We start from the raw sequence: 20,818 nt of genomic DNA, 5'->3' as shown, positions 1-20,818 counted from the left end.
TGTAATTGATTTAATTTTCAAGATCACAGATTAATGCAATTGCAAGAAGAACCATTTCAAATGTGAAATGCTGGTACATTAATAACCAGTGTAACCACCAGAATTTTGAATGGAAGCATGCAAACATAAGCCTACACTATGTTATACATGTGCTGGATGTCAGTTTGTGAAATGGAGTTCCATGCCTGTTGTACCTGGTTGGTCAATATAGGAATGGTTAATGTTGATTGTTGATGATGCTGGAGGTGTCATTCAATGATGTCCCGCATGTGCTCGATTCGAGAAAGATCTAGTGATCTAGTAGGCCAAGACTGTATGTCAACAGTCTGTAGTCATGTTGGATTACAACAACGGCATGAGAGTGTTATCCTGTTGGAAAACTGCCCCTTGAATGTTGTTCATGAATGATAGCAGAACAGGTTGAATCACCAGACTGACGTAAAAATTTGCAGTCAGGGTGTGTGGGATAATTAGGAGACTGCTTCTGCTGTCTAGTCCATAACTTCAGGTACAGGTCCAGTGTGTCTAGGCCACAGATAGGTTAGTTGCAAGCACTCATCTGGCCTCCTTCTAACCAACACATAGCGATTCATGGCACCAAGGCAGAACCGGCCTTCATCAGAAAATACAACAAGTCACCACTCTGTCTTCCAATGAGCTCTAATTAGAGCATTGATGTTGTAAAATGGCAGTGGTTTGGAATCGGTGGAATGCACGCTGCAGGAGATGTCCTTTAAATAACAGTTCATTTGTAACTGCTCATTATGTCACTGATTAGTGCCAACTGCAGCTTGAATTTCTGCTGCAGTACTGTATGATTTGGCCACGGCCATACGCCAAATATGGTGGTCTTCTTGCCATGTAGCTGCTCTGAACATGGTGTCATTTTGATCCATTACCTTCCCTTGACCACTGCGGCCAACAATCAGGCACAGTGGATGCATTCTTGCCAAGTCTTTCTGCAATATCATGGAAAGAAAATCCTTCTTATAACCCTATTACATGACCTTGTTCAAAGTCATTGAGCTGTTGCTAATGTGTTCTTTGTCATCTTGACTAACATCAACTCACTGACACTCACGAACTTTACAGCACATATTTAAAGCTAACCTGATATATATGTTCATAGTGGTGCTGTTAGTGCCTTATATATGCACCTAGTGTAAAATTTGAATAGACGTCGTCTTTCAGATGTCATCATGCCTAACAAATTTTGTTTATGTAGAACAACTCCTTCTTTGTGTTGGAATTTTTTTTTCTGTTGGTGTATTTTAGATGTCTGTAAATGACATTTTTTTTGCTTATTTTGTATTAACATAATTCTTTCAAAATTTGAAGTCAAATTCAAATTCCAAACATAACTTTAAAATATATAATCAGAAGTGTTCTTTAAAATTGCATACTATAAAAATTAGCTTCAACATCTAGTGTTTCATTAAAGTTAAGCCATTTGCTTTTACACTTCTGGTGCCACAGGCTACTTAAAAATTAGTTAATGAATTCAAAACAGAATTACTTCAAATTTATGTTTTAAAACATATAAATGAACTATTTTAACTCTTACTTTTGGAAGAAGTGTAATTAAAGTTCTTGAATATGGCAACTAAAGTAAGGGAAATATAATTTTTAGATTCCACATATAGGTGATTTTATTTTATTCAGAAATCTTAAGTCAATGTTTTGACCGAAAATTTTTCAAAAAATGTTTTAATATGATTTTAAAAATTATTGATTTTTTAAAATTCTGTAGATGATTTTATAACACTTATGATCTTTTTGCAGAAAATCCACTTGATTTGTTACATGGCATTGATAATTTACCATTTCAAGTGGTTATTCAAGGTACTTTTTCTGTTGATACATTCTTCTTTGTTGGGTATGTATATTTTCCCACTTTAGAGTTTTTAAAAATATTTTTTTAAGAAAGTCACATGTATCTTGCCAAGGAAACCCCAATGTATTTGTATAAAAATATTTTATTTAATAGTTAAATTATTATAATAAATAAGTAAAGCTGTAACTTAGAATTGTTAAAAAGGAAAAGTAGCTTTAAGTACAAGTCTGTTTTAAGATCAGCAATTCCATGCATATCTGCTTAGCTACTTCTGCAATATGTAATATTCTGTTATATTATACTCAAAATTTTGTTATATGATGCATAATGTTTATTTTCAGGGGCTTTTTATTAACTTATTTATATCTTAAAGAAGCTGAGAAAAGAAATGGTAAAATAAACTGGCTTGCATTATGTTTGCATCGAATAATAAGGTAATTATTTTAGTTTATATATTTCAGAATGTATTTTTAAAACTATGTTTCTTTGTATGTGCAAAATAAGGCAATAAAAAAAGGATCAGTTTATCTTGTATTATTGCCCACATATTTATGTTCTTTTCAAGTCTTTGATTTTCGTAGAGTTTTAAGTCTGAAATCACTTTATATTATTTGCTTTTTTATTATAAAATGAAACTTGTTCTTTTCTTTTTATTAGAATTACACCTGTTTACTTATTTCTACTTGGATTTAATATTTTGATATTTAAATACCTTGGATCTGGACCATTCTGGGGTGAAGCTGCAAATGTTACAGAATGCAAAAAGAACTGGTGGTGGAATTTACTTTATATAAATAACTTCCTTCCCATTGATTCAATGGTAAATTTACTTACATTTCATTTCTTCCCCCCCCTCCCTGTGAGCTGTTAAGTTAATAAGTGTAGTGTTATATATGATGCATGATTTGCAAACTGTGACATATGCTATCTAATGTATTATATAGCATCCAGAAATATATACTATGTATTTCAAACAAACAAAGAACAAACAAAACTTTAAAGGATGGTGGAACATACTCAAACAAGTACTTTTCTTTCCAGAATGCATAGTCAGTTGTCAAGTATTGAAAAGCAAATATAATAATGTATCATCCTAAACATACAAAAAGAATTTGTAATGATGTGTATTTATAGAAATTGCTTAAACGAGTTGTCATCAGTCGCTAATTCATGTTTCATAAGGAGAGAATCGTTTTCATTTTGAAAGATAATTGTCTTCATGTGCATAGCTGCAGCAGTTATACTAATTTAGGCTACATATTGAACCATGTTGCTGGATTTATGCAGTATGCTGCAGGTTGTTCCTGAATTGCTGAAAATTAAAGATGATTGGATGAAATTTTATATGCCAAAGTATTTAAATTGCTATGCCCATTGCTGTAATTTATATAGAAGAAATCTGGAATTGTAATCAGTTGTTATAAACTTCCCAACTTTCATTTATGCAAGAATTTTCTATTTCATTTAAGACAACAGCAAGTAGAATTAAAAATTATTAATATTTAAACTTTTTTGTATGTATGTGTGCATGCATGCACTTTATTTAATTTATCCTTCTCCTCTCTTGAAACAAGACTATCTTTTTATAGTGCTTGACTTGGACTTGGTATTTAGCGAATGACATGCAGTTTTTTGTTCTAAATTCTTCACTTCTATATATATTGTGGAGGTAAGTAAGTATTTTTATTTTTATTTACTTTAATAATTTAAAGTGTTTATGATATTATATTTGATTAAACTCGTATTAGGTAAAAATATACGTTAATTTGATAGCTAATCCATATGTCAGATATCAGTTGAAATGGAATTTTGCATTTCAAATAATTTAAATTTCCTTTGCAAAATATTAAAAATAGTAAATGATCATTTAATTGCTGACTAAAAATATATTTGTATAATTTGGCTTAAATATTATTTTTGATATCCTGTTTTCAAACTCATTTATTTGAAAGTTCTTACAAGAAATATAAGTATTGTGTATTGTATTTATCAGGGAAATTATGAATTAATTTTATATTTTATATGCCAAATTGACGGTCTAGTTGGTGGCTTGGGCTTGTAGGCTGCATATGTGTTCTTTTTAAATTAATAGAATAAAATAATTTGTTGCCATCTATTGAGCATAACAGGAATTAAAATGCTGCATATCCCCAACTCATGGAGCCTTTCGTAGCCTGAGGTTCAAGTATCTATTTCTCTCTCTGCCCCACACCTCACAGCATTCTCCTGTAAGTTGTGGACTGTGCCTGCTTGTAACAGTCTCGTCATGTATTGCTACTGGCCATTGTGAAAATGCAGTTGTTATTGTTTTACTTATTCCATGGTTTTACCAGTACACAGTTTTATTGTATTTCTAACAAGTATGCATATTTTTAAAGGTATTATTTGATATTTTTTTTTTCTTCATCATATCAAATTCTAAAATAAGAAAATAGAACATTTAATGTAGGGTGGGAGTTAGATTGTTTCTTTACTTCTATGAAGGATAAAATGGTGTGTTTATTGTGCAATACAGTTTTTGCTATGTGGGATTCTCACTTGTGTAATTCTCAGTTACTGTAGAAAGTGACGGATCTTAAGAACCGCCAAGCGAACAATTGCTTGAGTTCGTGTGACAAGAAACAAAAAGATGGAAGGGTAACTAACCCTTTATTATTCAAATAAAATTTAATAGAACTCCGTCTTGGAGTGTGCAATAAAAGCTAACATTTGGGCTTGAACTTGACTAAGAAATAAACTAAAACTAATTTTAAACTAAAAAGAAATATAGCCGAAGCTATCAAGATTCTAACCGAGTTGGCCCCTTAACTCTATTTAAATTATCAAGGGCCTGAGTATGGCCGAGTGTAATAACAGCTTTGCAAGAGAGTAACCAAAAAGGCAGACACACGCAAATCATAAACTCTGATTCTCTCTAACTCAGCAAGTAGAACTTCGCGGTTAAATACCGCTCTTCCTCATTATGCATACAGAGTGATTCTAAAACTACGTTCTGGCTGGAAGTAGTAAGTTGAAGTTAAGAATTTGACAGGAAAGGTACTTAAAATTTAACTGTTAATAAAATTAACATAACCCTTACAACTACTTTTGGAAAAGTGAATGCAAAGAAACGCTATTTGACTCATAAATAATATAAATATTTCAATACAAGAGGTGAATCTCGACATGCTGCAGTTCAAAAACTGAAAAATGAAAAGCATCATCAACAGGTGTCTGTTAGTGGTTTCGTGAAGTTCGTTCTTTTATAGTGTCCCCAAGATTGAATCGCCAGTCAATTGAGATATTTCACCAAAATCTCTCTGCATGTTCTTATATCTCATCATATTAGCACTGGCTGTGTGTTCGTATACTTTGCCACATAATCGTATATTAGCATCATATTGCAGTTCTGCTCTCACCACATGTTCTTATATTATTCATTTTTATGAGGTTTTTAAATTTGCATTGTTTATTTTAAAATTTATTCATTGCTTTTTTTTGTGTGAATATGACATTAACAATCTTTAATTTACCAAGTAATGAGATGGCTGCCATATCATTTTTTCAAGAAAGAGGTCTTTTACCTGACAAACAAGTATGCAAAAATGGCCGCAATATGAAACTTTTATGTTAACAACAAAACTGTTTGGAGGTGCAATGTTAAAAATTGCGAACAGAAGAAGGGCCTCTGTGTTGAAAATTGGTTCAGCAGTTCTAGAATATCATTCATTCCTGCTATTAGATTTATGTATTCTTGGGCAGAGGAGTTGACATCCATGTAATGATGTGACAAACAGCTCAATTTGTATCAAAGTTCTGCAGTTAATTGGAACAATTACATACAATAAAATAATAATAATAAGGATAAGGATTCTTATAAATATTCTTAGAAAATGACATGAGTATTATTGTTATTATTATATATTGTATTGCTTATTTTATACACTGCGCTTCACAAGCTTGGCAAATTATAGCTGAGATCTTAGCACAAATCTAAAATTGTCAAATATGGTTGGGGGCTGCTATGACAAAGAAGTACCAAATAATACCACTGCAGTTGATGTTACTTACAAAACAGCATATATACTTGGAAAAAGAGGCTAATCATTTAGTGGTGTAGAAATGATTAAAGAGCATGTTGTTGGAGCAGTGGATATGTTAGATCAAGAAAAAGTTGATAAATATAAACAGTTGCCTCTTTCATGAAGTATAACCGATTGACAGCATAATTTTGCTCAAAATGTAACAGAGAAACTTCTTTTAGTTCTTCAAAATTTTTCAGTTGCTATAGATGAAAACATTGATAAAATTGACATGGCACAAGTTTTGTATTTTATTTATGCTGTAACTGAAGCTTTTCAGTGAAGAACTTCTTGTACTGGGTGTACTAATTGGAAAAACTCGTGAAGTTAATGTTTTCGAAAATTCAGAGAAGTATGTCATTGATTACAATTTAAACATCAGTAATTTAGTAAGTGTCTGCACCAATGGTACTTCTTCCATGAGAGGTAAAATGAAGGATTATGTGCTTTAGTAAAAGAGAAAAACTTAAACTGAAAAACTGATATTATTTCTCTATATTTGCATGAGCAAAATTTTTGTGCAAAATCCACTACTTTGCAAGACACTCTGTATGGAATTATTGTGAGTGTCAATTATATTTGCAATAAATGCAAAGCATCATTGTGAATATGGACCAATGCTAAATTTAACTAGGTAAGGAAACTTACAGAGTTGATCTACACTACTACTGCAAGGTTCGCTGGCTATCAACATAATAGGTTTTGAAAAAGTTTTAACTTTAAAATGACAAATTTTAAACTTTTACCAAGAACAAAGAAAGCTGTGTGATATATCAGATGAAGCATTTTTTCGAAACATTGCATTTTTATTTGATATCATGACAGAACAAAACAATTTGAATGTTTGTCTGCAAGGCAAAATGAAGCATATTTATAAAATGTGGCAAAAGATTCATGCATTTCGAAAAAAATTAATATTTTTCAAAGCATTGCTGTCTCACTCCGATGTATCTGCAGAACACTTTCCGAAGCTAGCAAAAATGTTGAATGAGCAGAAATGAGAAACTAAAATATTTGACAAATATGTAGGTGTGTGGGGAATTTTTTAATTTAAGAATATAATGAAAGATTTTCAGATTTTGATGAGCACACTTCTGCTGTGAAAATGTTATTTGATATATCCAAGGCTCTTATGGAGTTACAAATGGAGTTATTTGAGTTGTAGGAAAATGGTATCCTCAAATCCCTTTTCGACACTAAAAAGGATTTCGTAGAAATCTAGAAAATATTGAATATGCTGTTGAATATACTTTTCCACTTTAGTTTATTGCTGTGGGTCAACATTTTCTCTCTTGACAAAAAAGGAAATTAGTTAAAAATGCCAATTACAGCTGCTCATTAAGAGGATTAATTAAGGCTGCACACTACAAACTTGTTCCAAATATTCAATTACTTTGAAGCAAGAAACAAATGAAAATATCCCACTACAGTAAAATCTTCACTGGATTTAAAAATTATTTTACATATTGCTGCTGACACTTAATATTATTACTTTTCTATTATATTTCTTTATATGTAATAAATTTATTTAAAAATACTTAAAATATTTTATATTGTAGCTTTTTATGCTAAATAAATTACTTAATTTTATTTCTATATAATACTATAAATTGATAAAAATATGCAAAAACTATAATAATTTCACAGAAGTTGGATTTATATGTATATCAGTTTATGTAGCCTCCTTTATTACTGCCTAATTTATATGTGACCTCTAATGATAAAAAGGTTCCCCACCTGTGGTACAGATATTGAACTTCTAGAAACGTAAAGTATCTCCAATTATTATCTCACTCCAGATTTAAATTTTGCTAAAGAAAATAGTTTTGAAAAATTTAGAACCAATATTCTCATAGGAATAGATTTGATAATTTCAGATAAAGTGAAAGTAATTTTAAAAATGTAGTAGCCCCAGAGTCATTATTTGGATAGTGTTTGCAGGGTAAAGTAATTATGACTTTAGTGAATTATTAGCTATCAAAATGAAAACTTGATATCTGATCAGTTCGGAAAGTTTTAAAAGTTAAAAAATTTTGGTTTAGAAAGGGATACTCAAAACAACACAACTATTGGTTCAGAAAATTATGAAATCTTTCGAATCTGATGTCAAGTAAGAATGGTAGATATCAAAGGTAAGATTGCTGTGGAAACTAAATTCAAAGCATTTAATGGAAGACAATAGGTATATTGCACTTGAAAGATTTAAGTAAGTAAACAGTGAATTTAAAGTTGATAACTTTTTGTTCAGCATAAAAAGATTTTAAAAGATTACAAGTTAAAACATATTGGATCAGATCAGAAATGATTGAGTAACAAATAGATTGAGAATAATTTATGAACCTCATAACCAAAGACATTCTTTAAACATTTGTTTGTATACTGGTCCGAACTTATGTCCTGACATTTTTAATTTGCTGATAAAATTTAGGCAAAATTTGATAGTCTTTATGGCTGACATTACACAGGTATTTTTGGAGAAAGATTTAAATGAAAAGATAGGAATGTTACATGGTTCTTTTGTAAAGATGATCCTTATGATAGAAATGAAAATTTCAAAACTATTAGAATTACAAGAGTTTTGTTTGGAGCAAAATCTAGTTCCTTTCTTCTTGTAGCTACCGTTAAACATCACCTTTAGAAATTTTCAGAAGTATATCCTGAAACAGTAAAATTCTTAAACAACTGTTTATGTGTTAATGATTGGTGGTCAACAAAATTTCAGACAAGTACTGAAAACAAATTTAGAAAGCATGAATATTTTTGACGTGTTACTTACTGCATAAGAGGTATACTAATTCAAAAGAACTGAGAAACATTTAGCATCAAAAAACTTTTGAATACCAGAATCTCCTGAAATTCTTCCAATCAAAATGTCAAGAGTTTCCTGGAATACAGCTAATAAAGCTAATAAACATTTTTTATGCTCAGCATTTAACAAATTTCATCTCTTTACAAATTAACTCGAAATATTTTTTATTGCAAACCACAAATCACATTTATTTTTTATCTTGCCGGATTCTACAATTCTTTCATTGTAAGAATAAAATCTGGTCTGCTAAAATCAGTTGGAATAATGAACTACCATCTGATCTTAGTAGTAAACAGAAAGCCAGGTATGAAGAAACTGAAGAGCTGAACTACCTCAGAGTTCTCCATTACTATTTATGGGGAATGTTAAATGCAGATCAGAAACAAACAGAATTCCATAGCTGTTCTGATACTAATCTAAAAGCTTATGGATGTGTAGTATATCTGAGAATAGTTTTAAACAATGGAACTTTTCAAACAGTTTTGTTGCCTTCAAGAGTAGAGTTTCTCTTCTGAAATCACATACCCTTCCTATATTGAAGCTTGGTGCACTTATGTCTGCCAGGTTGAGCGATAAAATTGCAAAATGCTTAAAACACAAAGTAATCCCCTTTCATTAGACTGATTCATAAGTATCTTATTTTTGGGTTTGCAGACCTCCTGAAAGATTTAAACCTTTTGTCAAAAATAGATGTTATGAAATTTAGAAATTAACTGAAAACAATAATTGGCATTATTGCCTTGGGAAAGACCAGAATGGAATCCCTGGGAAAGACTAACCCCATGGACTTCATATCACAATGAACTCAGTAATTTAGTTCCATTGTTATAATAAATAAATATAAGTGCTGTAGTAACTTAAGAAATTGCCAACTTGGCATGGATTTTACAATTTTCAGAATTTGTGGCTCTTTGGTAATGTAAACACTTTTGAAGAAGAAAATTCGGAATAGAGAAAGAAGCTTGCTAGCACCCAAAAGTATTAATGCGTCATACAAAAAAGGGTGAATTATTTTATATTTCCAAATACAGCAATCTTGTGAAAATATTAAAAATAACAGCTTGGATTAAATACTCTACTTTGAATACAATAAACCTTACAAACTTAACAGATATTCCCTCAACTAAAGAACTTAAAGATGCAGAATTTTGGATCAAAAGAATTCAAAGAGTGGCCTATATTTCAGAGATTTCTGCTTTAGAGATTAATAAAAAATATCTAAGAAGTCATCCATATTTTTCTTTTATCCTTTTCCAGATGATGAATCTTTTTGACTTGGAGGACGATTACAATTTTCTGATTTCATCACCGAATAAAAACATCTTATTGTGTGATTGAAATTTTTTGTGACTATAAGTATATCATTTTTTGTTTGGAAGAAATTTAGAAAATATATTATTGGCCTTAAATTTGCTACACCATTAAGGAAAAATGAAATGATTAAAATTACCTGGAGCATCTACCTCTGGCAACAGAAGCAACTAGTATGCAGGTGGTTGTTATGGTCATAGAGTGAATGATGTGTTAGGATATTGCGGTTCATATAGCTTTTATTCTATGCCTAAGTTGATCTGCCATGCTGGCTGTTTGCTGTGATCATGTCATTCTCTCTGCAATCATTAATCACATATATCAGTGCTGGATTTATTTACAAGCTATAGCTTAGGGCCCCCACTTTCTTAGGGCCACCTTCAAAAATTGTACTACACCTCGTATTAAGGGGAAAAAAAAAAAAAATGTCTCATATCCATCATAAAGGGCCCCATATCTCAAATAGCTTACAATCTCATCAAATCTAAATCTGGTCCTGACATATATACAGTTTGTGAGAGATCTGGAGAGCTAGCAAGCCAAGAGTTGAACGCCTTGTGTATTGAGAAATTTTAGAAATGCAGTCTTGCACTGTCCTGTTGACCAGGGCTGTAGAATCGGAGTCGGAGTCATGAAGTCTGGCAGAATTTGGGGTAAAAGGAGTCGGAGCTCCAGTCATTAAAAACAGGTCGACTCCGAGTCCAGTTTTTGTTGGACAGTTTGAATTTGAAATGAAATTAAACTGAATTGAAAAAAAATTAATGACAAGCGAAGTTATTATTTTTATTTATGAACTATATACATTAATAAATAGTTATTTTCTATTTTATTGCCATATTAATAAATAAATATAAGGGAGGAGGATGGATGTGATATTTGCCATTAGTGATTAAACTGATTCATTTAGTTACAAATCTCACTGGTGAATTTAGAGAAGCAGCAATAACAGCAAGAACTCCCCAAATTGATGCTTTCTTAGGAAGCGAGCAGGAAAAGGAGCAATTATTGATCAAGCAATGCAATAAGGAAGTACATATTTGATGATAAAGAGTTTGTTAGAATTAAGAACGTTTTTAGAAGATGTAAATAACCCTAATGTTTCACTGACAGAATGTCTGGGGAATGATCTTGCAGAATTGGAAACTCTTCTTTCTACATCATATATAGCCACAAAAAAGCTGCAGTCTGTAGAATTGACAGCAGGTGAGAATGGAAGATGATTTGGATGGAGAATGTGATGTTTGTTCTTTCTGAAATGGAGAGCTTATTGCAGAAGGAATCATTTCTTCAATGAAGAAAAGAGAAACTAGTTTGCTAGACAATGAGATCTTGCTGGGTTCAATATATGTAGATCCAAAACACTGAATTTTCTTGGATGATGAACAAATTAAAAAGGTAAAGAAAACCATCTATGAACTTTCATTAAGAATGAAATTATTCTTGGAACAATTGGGGAATTGGAATCAAAACAGTCAAACTGCAGACATTGTGATTGAGTCTCTATCTTCCTCTTCCAGTTATGAATTAGATTTTGAGAAATATTTTTGGATAATATTAAAAAGGCTAAGGCAAAGTGAATGAAAATAAATAACCAAGAGCCGTTAGACATAAAAATGAAAAATAGAAACAAAATTTCTACATGGCCTTTGAAGAAATAGAGAAATATGATTGCGCTTTCAAGACACCTCTTTTAGAACTTATAAAAATCTATCTTGAAAAGAAGTAGCCCTAACAGTAACAGCTCTTCCCTCTACTCAAGTTAGTGTGGAAAGACTCTTCTCAGCTCTGAAGTTTATCGAATCGGATCTATGGCCCTCCAACAAAGAAGATCTTGCCGAAGCTAGACTGTTTCTTAGAAATAATTAATGTCAGTTTTCCCATTTTATAATAAATGCTAATTAATATAAACAATTTGCTATGCCATCATTTTTTTTCTGTAGCATCTATTCTTTTATATTAAAAAAATAAGCTGTAACCCATACGTATATGTTTATATATACATACATACATACATATATATATATATATATATCTGAGAGAGTCTTTAAAATTCCAGGAGTCGGAGTCGGTTATTTTCCCTACCGACTCCACAGCCCTGCTGTTGACAGATGAGGCAATGGAGATCCGAATGTATGGATCATGGTTGGTTAAATTACTGAGTATGAGACATAGCTGCCAACTCTCCCGATTTTTCATCTCATCGCCCCGTGTTCCCATAAATCACTGAACCTCCCAGTTTTTAATTTTTAGTCTTTATTAAGGAAAATCTTTCCCAGCAATAATAAAAATTTGAATGAATGAAACTTAAATTGGGCAAACTCTATTCCTTCAGTCATTGGATCTCTGTCAATGCAAGCATTATTTGCATGATATGATAATTTGTAGTCTCAGTAAGCATGATTCTACCATGACTGATTTCTGAGGTATGCTGGTATAAGTTCTTTCTTTGTACATGAACCATAACATGACCTTCAATGCGAAAAATGATGAACTAATGCAATTTCTGAATGAAATACTGACATTTCAGTATGCTTTTTCATGTAATTTTGAGGTGTCATTACTTTTGCAGTAATGCATGTGTACTGTGAATTGCTAATGATTTGCATATCCTAGCATATTTTATCTTTCATTCAAGTTTGTTATGCATTTGTTTCATAGTGTAGCAATTTTTAATGGTACTTTTACTTATAATCTTTTGCAATTATGTTGTTTTGAGAAGTTATCATTGTCTTTAAATGAAACATATTCTTAGAGAGACAAACTATGTTGCTTGAAATTTAATAATAATGTAACTTGGTACTTTATTATTAAATTACTTTATTATTAATTGTAATTTATTATTAAATTTTATTATGCAAGTTTGCAATATAAAATTTTTAATTTTGTGCAGATGAACTTTTACCTGATTGTAAATGTTACTGATCCATATACAGTGTCTCACAAAAGTGATGGGACACTTGTGCTTTACAAAAGGAAATTGTAATAAAATTAATTAAAAAACATGTAAAAATTTTTTGTGGGTGTGTTTCATACTTAAATTTAGTAACAATTATTACATAACATACATTTTCTCAAAATATTAAAATATTAATTTAATAAAAATACAATTGTTTAGAACGGAGCAAAAAATGGCTCACATAAGTGATGGGACACTACGTACTATGCAACAAAAATCGTCTGAAGTAAGCAATAAAAATATCTTTTGGCGTATTTATTTTTACTCAAAAGCAATTGCCAATAATTTATAAAATCGTCTGCAGTATTTCTCTCCAGTTTGTTTTGGAATTTTTTGGTTTTTAGCTCTGTGCAGCCATGAATGCTAAACGAAAAGAAACTTTGCCTGGAGTACGAAAATTAGTTATTAATTTGCATATTGAACGTGGAAAATCTATTAGAGAAACTGCTGAAACAGTTAACTTCAGTCATTCAACAGTTTTCAATATCATTAAACGATATAAAAAGAATCATATGATTCAGGATAAAAGAAGACCTAGCCGACCATCAAAGTTATCCAATGGAATAAAGTGAATTATCGTTCGAAATATTTAAAAAAATCCAAGAATGAGTGCTTCTAAAGTTGCTGCTGATTTACAAGCATTATATGGAGTAATTGTTAATTCTGAGACTATTAGAAGAGTAATTCAATCTACTGGATATCACAGTAGAGCAGCCAGAAAAAATTCTTCATAAGTGAAAAGAATAGAAAACTCAGACTGGCTTTCGCAAAATCCAACATAAAAATAAGAATTCTGATTACTGGAATGAAGTTATATTTACTGATGAGAGTAAATTTATTATATTTGGTTCTGACGGTAGAATCTTGGTGTGGAGAAAACCCAGGGAAGAATTTCGCAAACAGAATAGTAAAACATAGTGCCCATAGTAAAACATAGTGGAGGAGGAGTTATGGTATGGGGGTGTATGTCGTCCACTGGAGTTGGTAATCTTGTTTTTATTGACAGTATAATGGATCAGTACAAGTATATTGACATTTTAAATCAATATTTGAAATCTTCAGCACGAAAATTGACCCTTCATAATGATTTTAAATTCTACCAGGACAATGACCTCAAGCGCAGTGCTTTGAACGTTAGACTCTGGCTGCTGTATAACTTTCCTGAAATAATAAAAACACCCCCACAATCTCCACAATTAAATCCCATAGAGAATATTTGGCAAGAATTGGAATCAAGAATTCGCAAACACACCATTTCTTCAAAACAACAATTAAAATCGGTGCTTCAAGAAGAATGGGGTAAAATCACTCCAGAAATCACAAAAAAATTAGTCGAATCTAACCCAAGAAGATTAAATCATGTTTTAAAAGTAAAAGGAAATTCAACAAAATATTAAAACCTTTTAAAAAGTAAAATTTTTGGATAGATATTTGATGGAAAAGTAAGTGTCCCATCACTTATGTGAGCCATTTTTTGCTCCGTTCAAAACAATTGTATTTTTATTAAATTAATATTTTAATATTTTGAGAAAATGTATGTTATGTAATAATTGTTACTAAATTTAAGTATGAAACACACCCACAACAAATTTTACATGTTTTTTTAATTTATTTTATTGCAGTTTCCTTTTGTAAAGCACAAGTGTCCCATGACTTTTGTGAGACACTGTAAGTGTAAATTTTGATTTATTGCTTTGCATTGAGCCAAATTTAGGAAACTTTCTCTTTTTATTTTTTCTCATAAATCTATAAGAGAAATTTTTCCTTTAGAATATTGCTTATAATGTCATTGCTAATACATCATATTTGCAGTACATAACATAACTGTAATTTGTAGGTCTCATGTAGTTTGAAATGCATACAGAAATTAAAGTTTAATCAATTTGTGTTAAACCATTTCATGCACTTTTGATAATATTTGCATCTTCTTAAAATTTATGTATTTTTTACACACTTTTTAGGTGGAATTATCTTGGCATAAGCATATTTTTTTCCTTGCTGGTTGGAAGTTGGTCATTAACTTGGTACATTAGCTATCACTATAGTATTTTACCTTTATTTTATGGCATATCAAATGCAACAAATTATGTGGACTACAAAGAAAAGTTAGTGTGTTTTATAAAGTGTGTGTTTAATATAGCATTATTTTTAACAAAGAATTATGTTCTTATATTATCAAATATATTTATAAATAATTATGTGCTTTCATATGTAAAAATTTTAGTAGATATTCCTTTCTCTGAATTTTTTCTTAAATGAAGTAAAAATATTGTAAAATATTGTTGTCTATTAAGTATAGTATTTGTTATATTAAATTTTGTAGTGTTTCACAAATCTTTCCATAAAGCTGGAATTTTTAGTATGATTACACATTTTCCTTAGCTGATTTCCCCCCCCCCCTTCACTTCAAACTCAAAATAACTGCTTTCTTCAATTTTCAAACATGCTATATTTTTCCTCCATTCTTTTCATCAATCTAATTATTAGGCAAATTTTTTTTCGGTAAACTTTATCAATTTCTTGTTTTTATATCCATTTTAATATGAAACTGAAAAATTTGGTACTTTGGTGTTATTGCAACTACCTTGGTAGAAGTTGACAAACTGTGGCAACCACTGTGCATAGTAATTTTTCAGGTAACCATATCAATAACTATAAGCTTGAATAAGTAATGTCACCATTTTTGTAGATGCTGTTTTGATTGCAATAGAATCTCTAAAGCCAAGTTGCGATATTTTTGGTCTTCAGCTGAATTTCGAAATATGCACTTTTGGGAAGAAATTTCAATGAAATTTTTTCAGGAATATATTTTGCCACAAAGGCAGGAATGTTCAGATTTGCGTTTGATGATGATGTATTTTGAAACAACCTTTTTTGAAATTCATCGGGAATAACTGTAATGAACACATCAGCATTCGAAGTGGTAATTGGTTCAAGAATAGCCATCTGCCAGTTATTACAGCAGTCAGATTTATATACTGCTGGAGTAAAAAAATTAACCTGACATTATATACTTACATTATATACTGCAAAAAAATTAAATTGCTTGGAAGAGTTAAAAATGGCCTCTAAGACTGCAGTAGACTGGAATTATAATAATGAGATAAAGTAGTTTTATAAATTGTTTTCTGGGATAAATATCAAACTAAAATTAAAATATGTACCTAATAACATGTATGATTTGAAATAAATAACTTTCTCCGATTTAAAATTGCCATTCTTTTTCTTCCAAAAATTGCTAAATTGCATCAAGGTGGTTGTGATAATACCAAAGTACCAGCAATTTTAATTATTTATATTTTAATGTTTAATATTGTTATTTTCATTAAAGAAGAACACTGTTTATATATGAATGTGTCTTCAGGCAATGATTTTGGTTATTCTAGGCATTTTCTGTAAAAGAACAGAGCAGTATCAAATGGCAGTAGGATATACATAAAATGCAAAATTCTAGTGCTTGTAGATGTGTAGATAAAAGTACTATTCTATCATTTGTAAATTGCTGTAAGTTTGAAAGTCAAACATTTTATGCATGCAGCTGTACCTTATTGAAAAATAAGCCATGAATATTTTTGCTTTCATTTCCCATTTTTCAGTAATTTGTATAGCTCCGGTCTAAAAATTAGAAAGGAGTTGTATATTTTGTAATCACACTTTAAATATACGCGACAGAGAAAAAGATGAAAAATGTCCGTAAAACTGTGTTTCAAGTATTGTTATTATTATTTGTTACAAAGGAAAATTATTCAAGCAATACCTGTGAATGCTATATAGTTTGTAAATATGTGAGTAGGTACTAAAATGTTAAAGTGCTTGCTTTTAAAATAGCTATAGAAGGGTGTGTATATTCTAGTCTTGGTAAGGACTGCACTTTAAATGATGCAAATCTTGTTTTTGTGCATATCAATGACACTAATTTTACCTGGGATAGAAATATTACCTGGGATAGTATTTAATGTCATGTTTCAAGGAGTAAACACTTTTCCACGGACTGAAAAATATTTTCATTATTATTAATAGTAGGCAGGACAGCACCTCAAGGTTTCATAAAATGCAATATTTAATGGTGATTATTATGACATGTTTTGCATCTACTCAAGTTTTTACAAGCTTAAAAATACATACATTAGATAAAGAGTTAAATAAAGTTTATTAAATTTCACAAAAATCAAATCTGTTGTAAACAGGCAATATACTGAATTGATCCCACTTATGTAAGTAATGATTTTTCTTACAATAAGGATAATTTGTAGTAGTTTTTAACACCAATAGTGTGACTTTAGAATTTATCTTCTATTCCTTAAAAGTGGTTTTCCTGTTGGGAAGTACTCTAACATGTTCATTTAAAAAAGTAAGTAATTCCTGACATTTCCTGACTGATTGTCGTTTAATTATCTCTCATACCAAATGTATGTATTTTTATCCAAAAAGGAGGGGAAAAAAAAAAAAAGCTTATGGGGCATTTGTAGTGTTGTAGCATACAAAATCAAAATTCAACATTAATAATTAATTGTTTGCATAAAATCCATAGATTCTCTGGCTCAACAGACAAAAAGAAGTTTTTTCTTGAGCAAAGAAGGTACATTGCAAATAATAGCGAAAGACAAATCATCTACTCACATTACAAAGCACAAATAGTCATGTTATCAAATAAAAATAAATTTTGTTCATAATAGCAATGCTACCTGCATCAACTTAAATTTAATAATAACACTGTATATTTTTTCAAGACAAATGCAGCTGTATTCTTCACTCCTCGAACATCTTAATTTGCTATTCTATTCTTTTCTACTCGTTTTTGCTTCAATATGTAACTTTAAATTTATATTTTCTTTCTTTTTATTATAAATAGTATTGTGCATCTATTTCTCATTTTTTTAACTGCAATCTCTTTCTCCAATTAATATCTGAAGAATATGGCTTATTTTCATAATTTAGAATACGTACATTGATTTTGTTGTATTGAAGAATAATGAGTTCTCCGAATAATCATGTACAAAAGTTGATAATATAAAATTTTAATATTACTACCAAACCAGTACTACCAGTTAAGTACAACCAAAAATAATTAACCCAGGTTAAGGAATGTTTCAGCTGTAACATGGTAGACATAAAAACGTACATATATATTTCCATAATTCAATTTTAAGGTTTCCCCAAGTTCCATATCAACATACATATTTCACAGTAAGTTTATAAATAATGGACTTTATCCTAACCTTGGAACTACTTACTAAATATTAACATATTAATACTTAGTTTTACATAATCATCATTACATACAAGGAGGAGTGAAAGAGTACTTACACGAACAGATTTTGGAATCCCAGAAAATCAAAAATCATTTTCTCCAACATGCTAAGTATCAGTCCTGAACACCCTTAATATATCATGCTGTAGGCCTGAACCTTACCCATGGTCATTTCACGTTTTGTCACAAATAGTCACAGAGCCTGAATCCTGATGGGACTTCATGAATTGGAAAGAAGATATTGTTGATAGGAATTTCTACAATAGACATTGCTTATCACATCCCAATCAAAAGCCGAATTTCGGATCACAGGGACTCTCTGGAAACAGTCTCCCTTCAGATGTCAGTAATCTGATATCACTTAATCTCCATCATACAAGGACCTTTATCTGTCAGCCTTTTCTACTCAGTCAATCTGTAAATGTCTGTAAAACTGAGACATCATTCTTGCAGGACAGGAAACTTTGTTACTCAGCCAATTTCTTAAATGTAAAATCGGAGCACTTCATGACCATCAGACAGGAACCATTATAAATCAGTTGAGAATCTATGTTATATCCAAAAATTGTCTGGCAAGTCTTGCATTCTTGCGAAATATCAGGTTAGTCTGGTCTCAGTCTTTCATTCCAATGTACCTTTCTATTAGTTATCATACAAAATTATATCTTTACTTTTTTCTGTTCTCTCTTTTTTTTTCCCCTCTTCTCCATATTGTTCAACTCAGGGGAACACCTGCTAGAGTTCCTCCTTCCTGCTTTTCTGACTCTTTTTATCACTCCATACCATTATTTTCTTGCCTCATACAAATAAAAAGCAGAAAGCCCCCCTTTCAACAATATCTTGTCTATTTAACTCCTGGCCTAATATTAACTTAAAATCATCTTCTGAAGCAACTGTGCCACACTTGAAATTAATTGGTTAGTCTCAGTCACCCCACAACTTTTCTCAAACCATTTATAGCCATGCAGCCATTTAAAATTATGCACCACATACGCCTTTCCTATTTCACCCCCCCCCAAAAAGGCAACTGGCATATTTTTCAATCTGTCAAGAAAAAGCAATCTATCTTTTGTTTCTTTTACAATTGAAGGACCATTTAAACAATAAAATGCAATGTGCATGTTACATATTTTTGCAAAGCTACACTATCCCAAGCTTCTTACAACAGATTTATTTAAAATATTTTAAACTTTCCCTAATTTTTGTTCCTCTGGCTATTTTGATAATCAAGCACAAACATTTTCTTTCAAAGCAATATTCTTCACCAAGTAGCCTCCATGGCTTGCTATGCTCATTAAGGGAATGGGAGGCATTCTCCCTCTCTGCAATAGATGCAGAAGATGAAAGGATCCCTTTATTCACAAACTTCTTACCAGCACTCGTACCCTTTCATGATATCCACAAAATAGTTAGTAATTTTTCTTGAAGTCACTACATAACAATTCCTCTTAATGTGAATAATATTCTTTTTATCACATTTCACCATTATATATACATATATATACATAAGTTGATATGCTTATCTTGTCATTTTAAAAATTTGCATGCTTAATCTATGAGCAAAAGAGAAATGTTTTTGCTGTTATAAAGTTACAGAATGCACTTCCTATCAACACTTAGTTTTTTTTCCTTATGTAGCTTTAATTTAATCATATATAAAATAAGTAAATAAAAATAAATAGTTAATAAATACTCTTTTAGCTTTATAAACGTAATTCAGAATTAAGTTCAATGTGCAAAGTGCACATCTACTGTTATTTTGGAAATTTTAATAATAAATGCATTTAACATGATAGAAAATATCTATCAAATTGTCCATGTAAAGTGTATCAAATTTTATTGTATCATGTATTGTAACTGTATTGTACCATGTATTAAATTGTGATAAAAAAGTTTTCTGACATTTCATGTATGATTCAAAGAGTTTTCTGTTTTATATATGTATATGTATATATTTGGTATAAACAATATTTTGCAAAAAAGTAATGAATTCATACAAAATTTTCAGACTTGTACTAGGATGGAATCTTATTTACAGCAAGCCATACTGCAGGATTGGACCTTATTTCATTGGTGTATTTTTAGCTTACATCTTATATCAGAAAGGGGAGAAAGGAAAATGTATAAAACTGGTGAGAAAGCTACTTCAGTTACTTATGTTTACAATTTTTTATTTGAATATTAGTTCATTTATAAAAGGGATTAAAAAAAGAAATAGGAAAAAGTTTTAAAAATATTGTATGTAAATTTAACTGCTTCCTTTGATGATTTTAATATTTATACTAATAAGGGATTGCTTTATTTACAGGGGGTACAAATTTTAGGTTGGTGTCTTGCTACTTCTTGTGCATTGTGTGTTATTTATGGCTTATACCATGTACCACAAAACAGCATTTTGTTCCACTTTTATAATGCTTTATCTCGAAGTGCTTTCAGTATTAGTGTTGCATGGGTTATTTACTGCTGTGTAACTGGATATGGAGGTATTTGATTTTTTCATATGTCTTCATATTTTCTTGTGTTTATAAATTTTATACTTGGTATAAAAATTTGCATGGTACATTTATTAATTTCGAAACAAAATTTCATCTCCTGT

At 30.6% G+C, this 20,818-nt stretch overlaps 1 protein-coding gene across 3 annotated transcripts in view; it reads left to right on the top strand.

Annotated features, from left to right (window-relative positions):
* Nucleotides 1-20,818, top strand: part of LOC118189845 (nose resistant to fluoxetine protein 6-like) — a 60,482-nt gene that overhangs the window by 29,519 nt on the left and 10,145 nt on the right. For all 3 annotated transcript variants that reach the window (XM_035360525.2, XM_035360528.2, XM_035360527.2), the window contains exons 7-13: nt 1,783-1,876; nt 2,176-2,268; nt 2,492-2,654; nt 3,424-3,503; nt 14,933-15,076; nt 20,231-20,354; nt 20,531-20,705. In XM_035360525.2, coding sequence (XP_035216416.1) covers nt 1,783-1,876; nt 2,176-2,268; nt 2,492-2,654; nt 3,424-3,503; nt 14,933-15,076; nt 20,231-20,354; nt 20,531-20,705 — 873 coding nt within the window. The remainder of the gene's footprint in view (nt 1-1,782; nt 1,877-2,175; nt 2,269-2,491; nt 2,655-3,423; nt 3,504-14,932; nt 15,077-20,230; nt 20,355-20,530; nt 20,706-20,818) is intronic.

This window comes from Stegodyphus dumicola, chromosome 1 (assembly GCF_044657685.1).
Source record: "Stegodyphus dumicola isolate Sdum_Otavi_A_Nest chromosome 1, ASM4465768v1".
NCBI lineage: Eukaryota > Metazoa > Arthropoda > Arachnida > Araneae > Eresidae > Stegodyphus > Stegodyphus dumicola.
The sequence above is the reverse complement of the archived record's forward strand: the minus strand, read 5'-3'. Positions and strand labels throughout refer to the sequence as shown.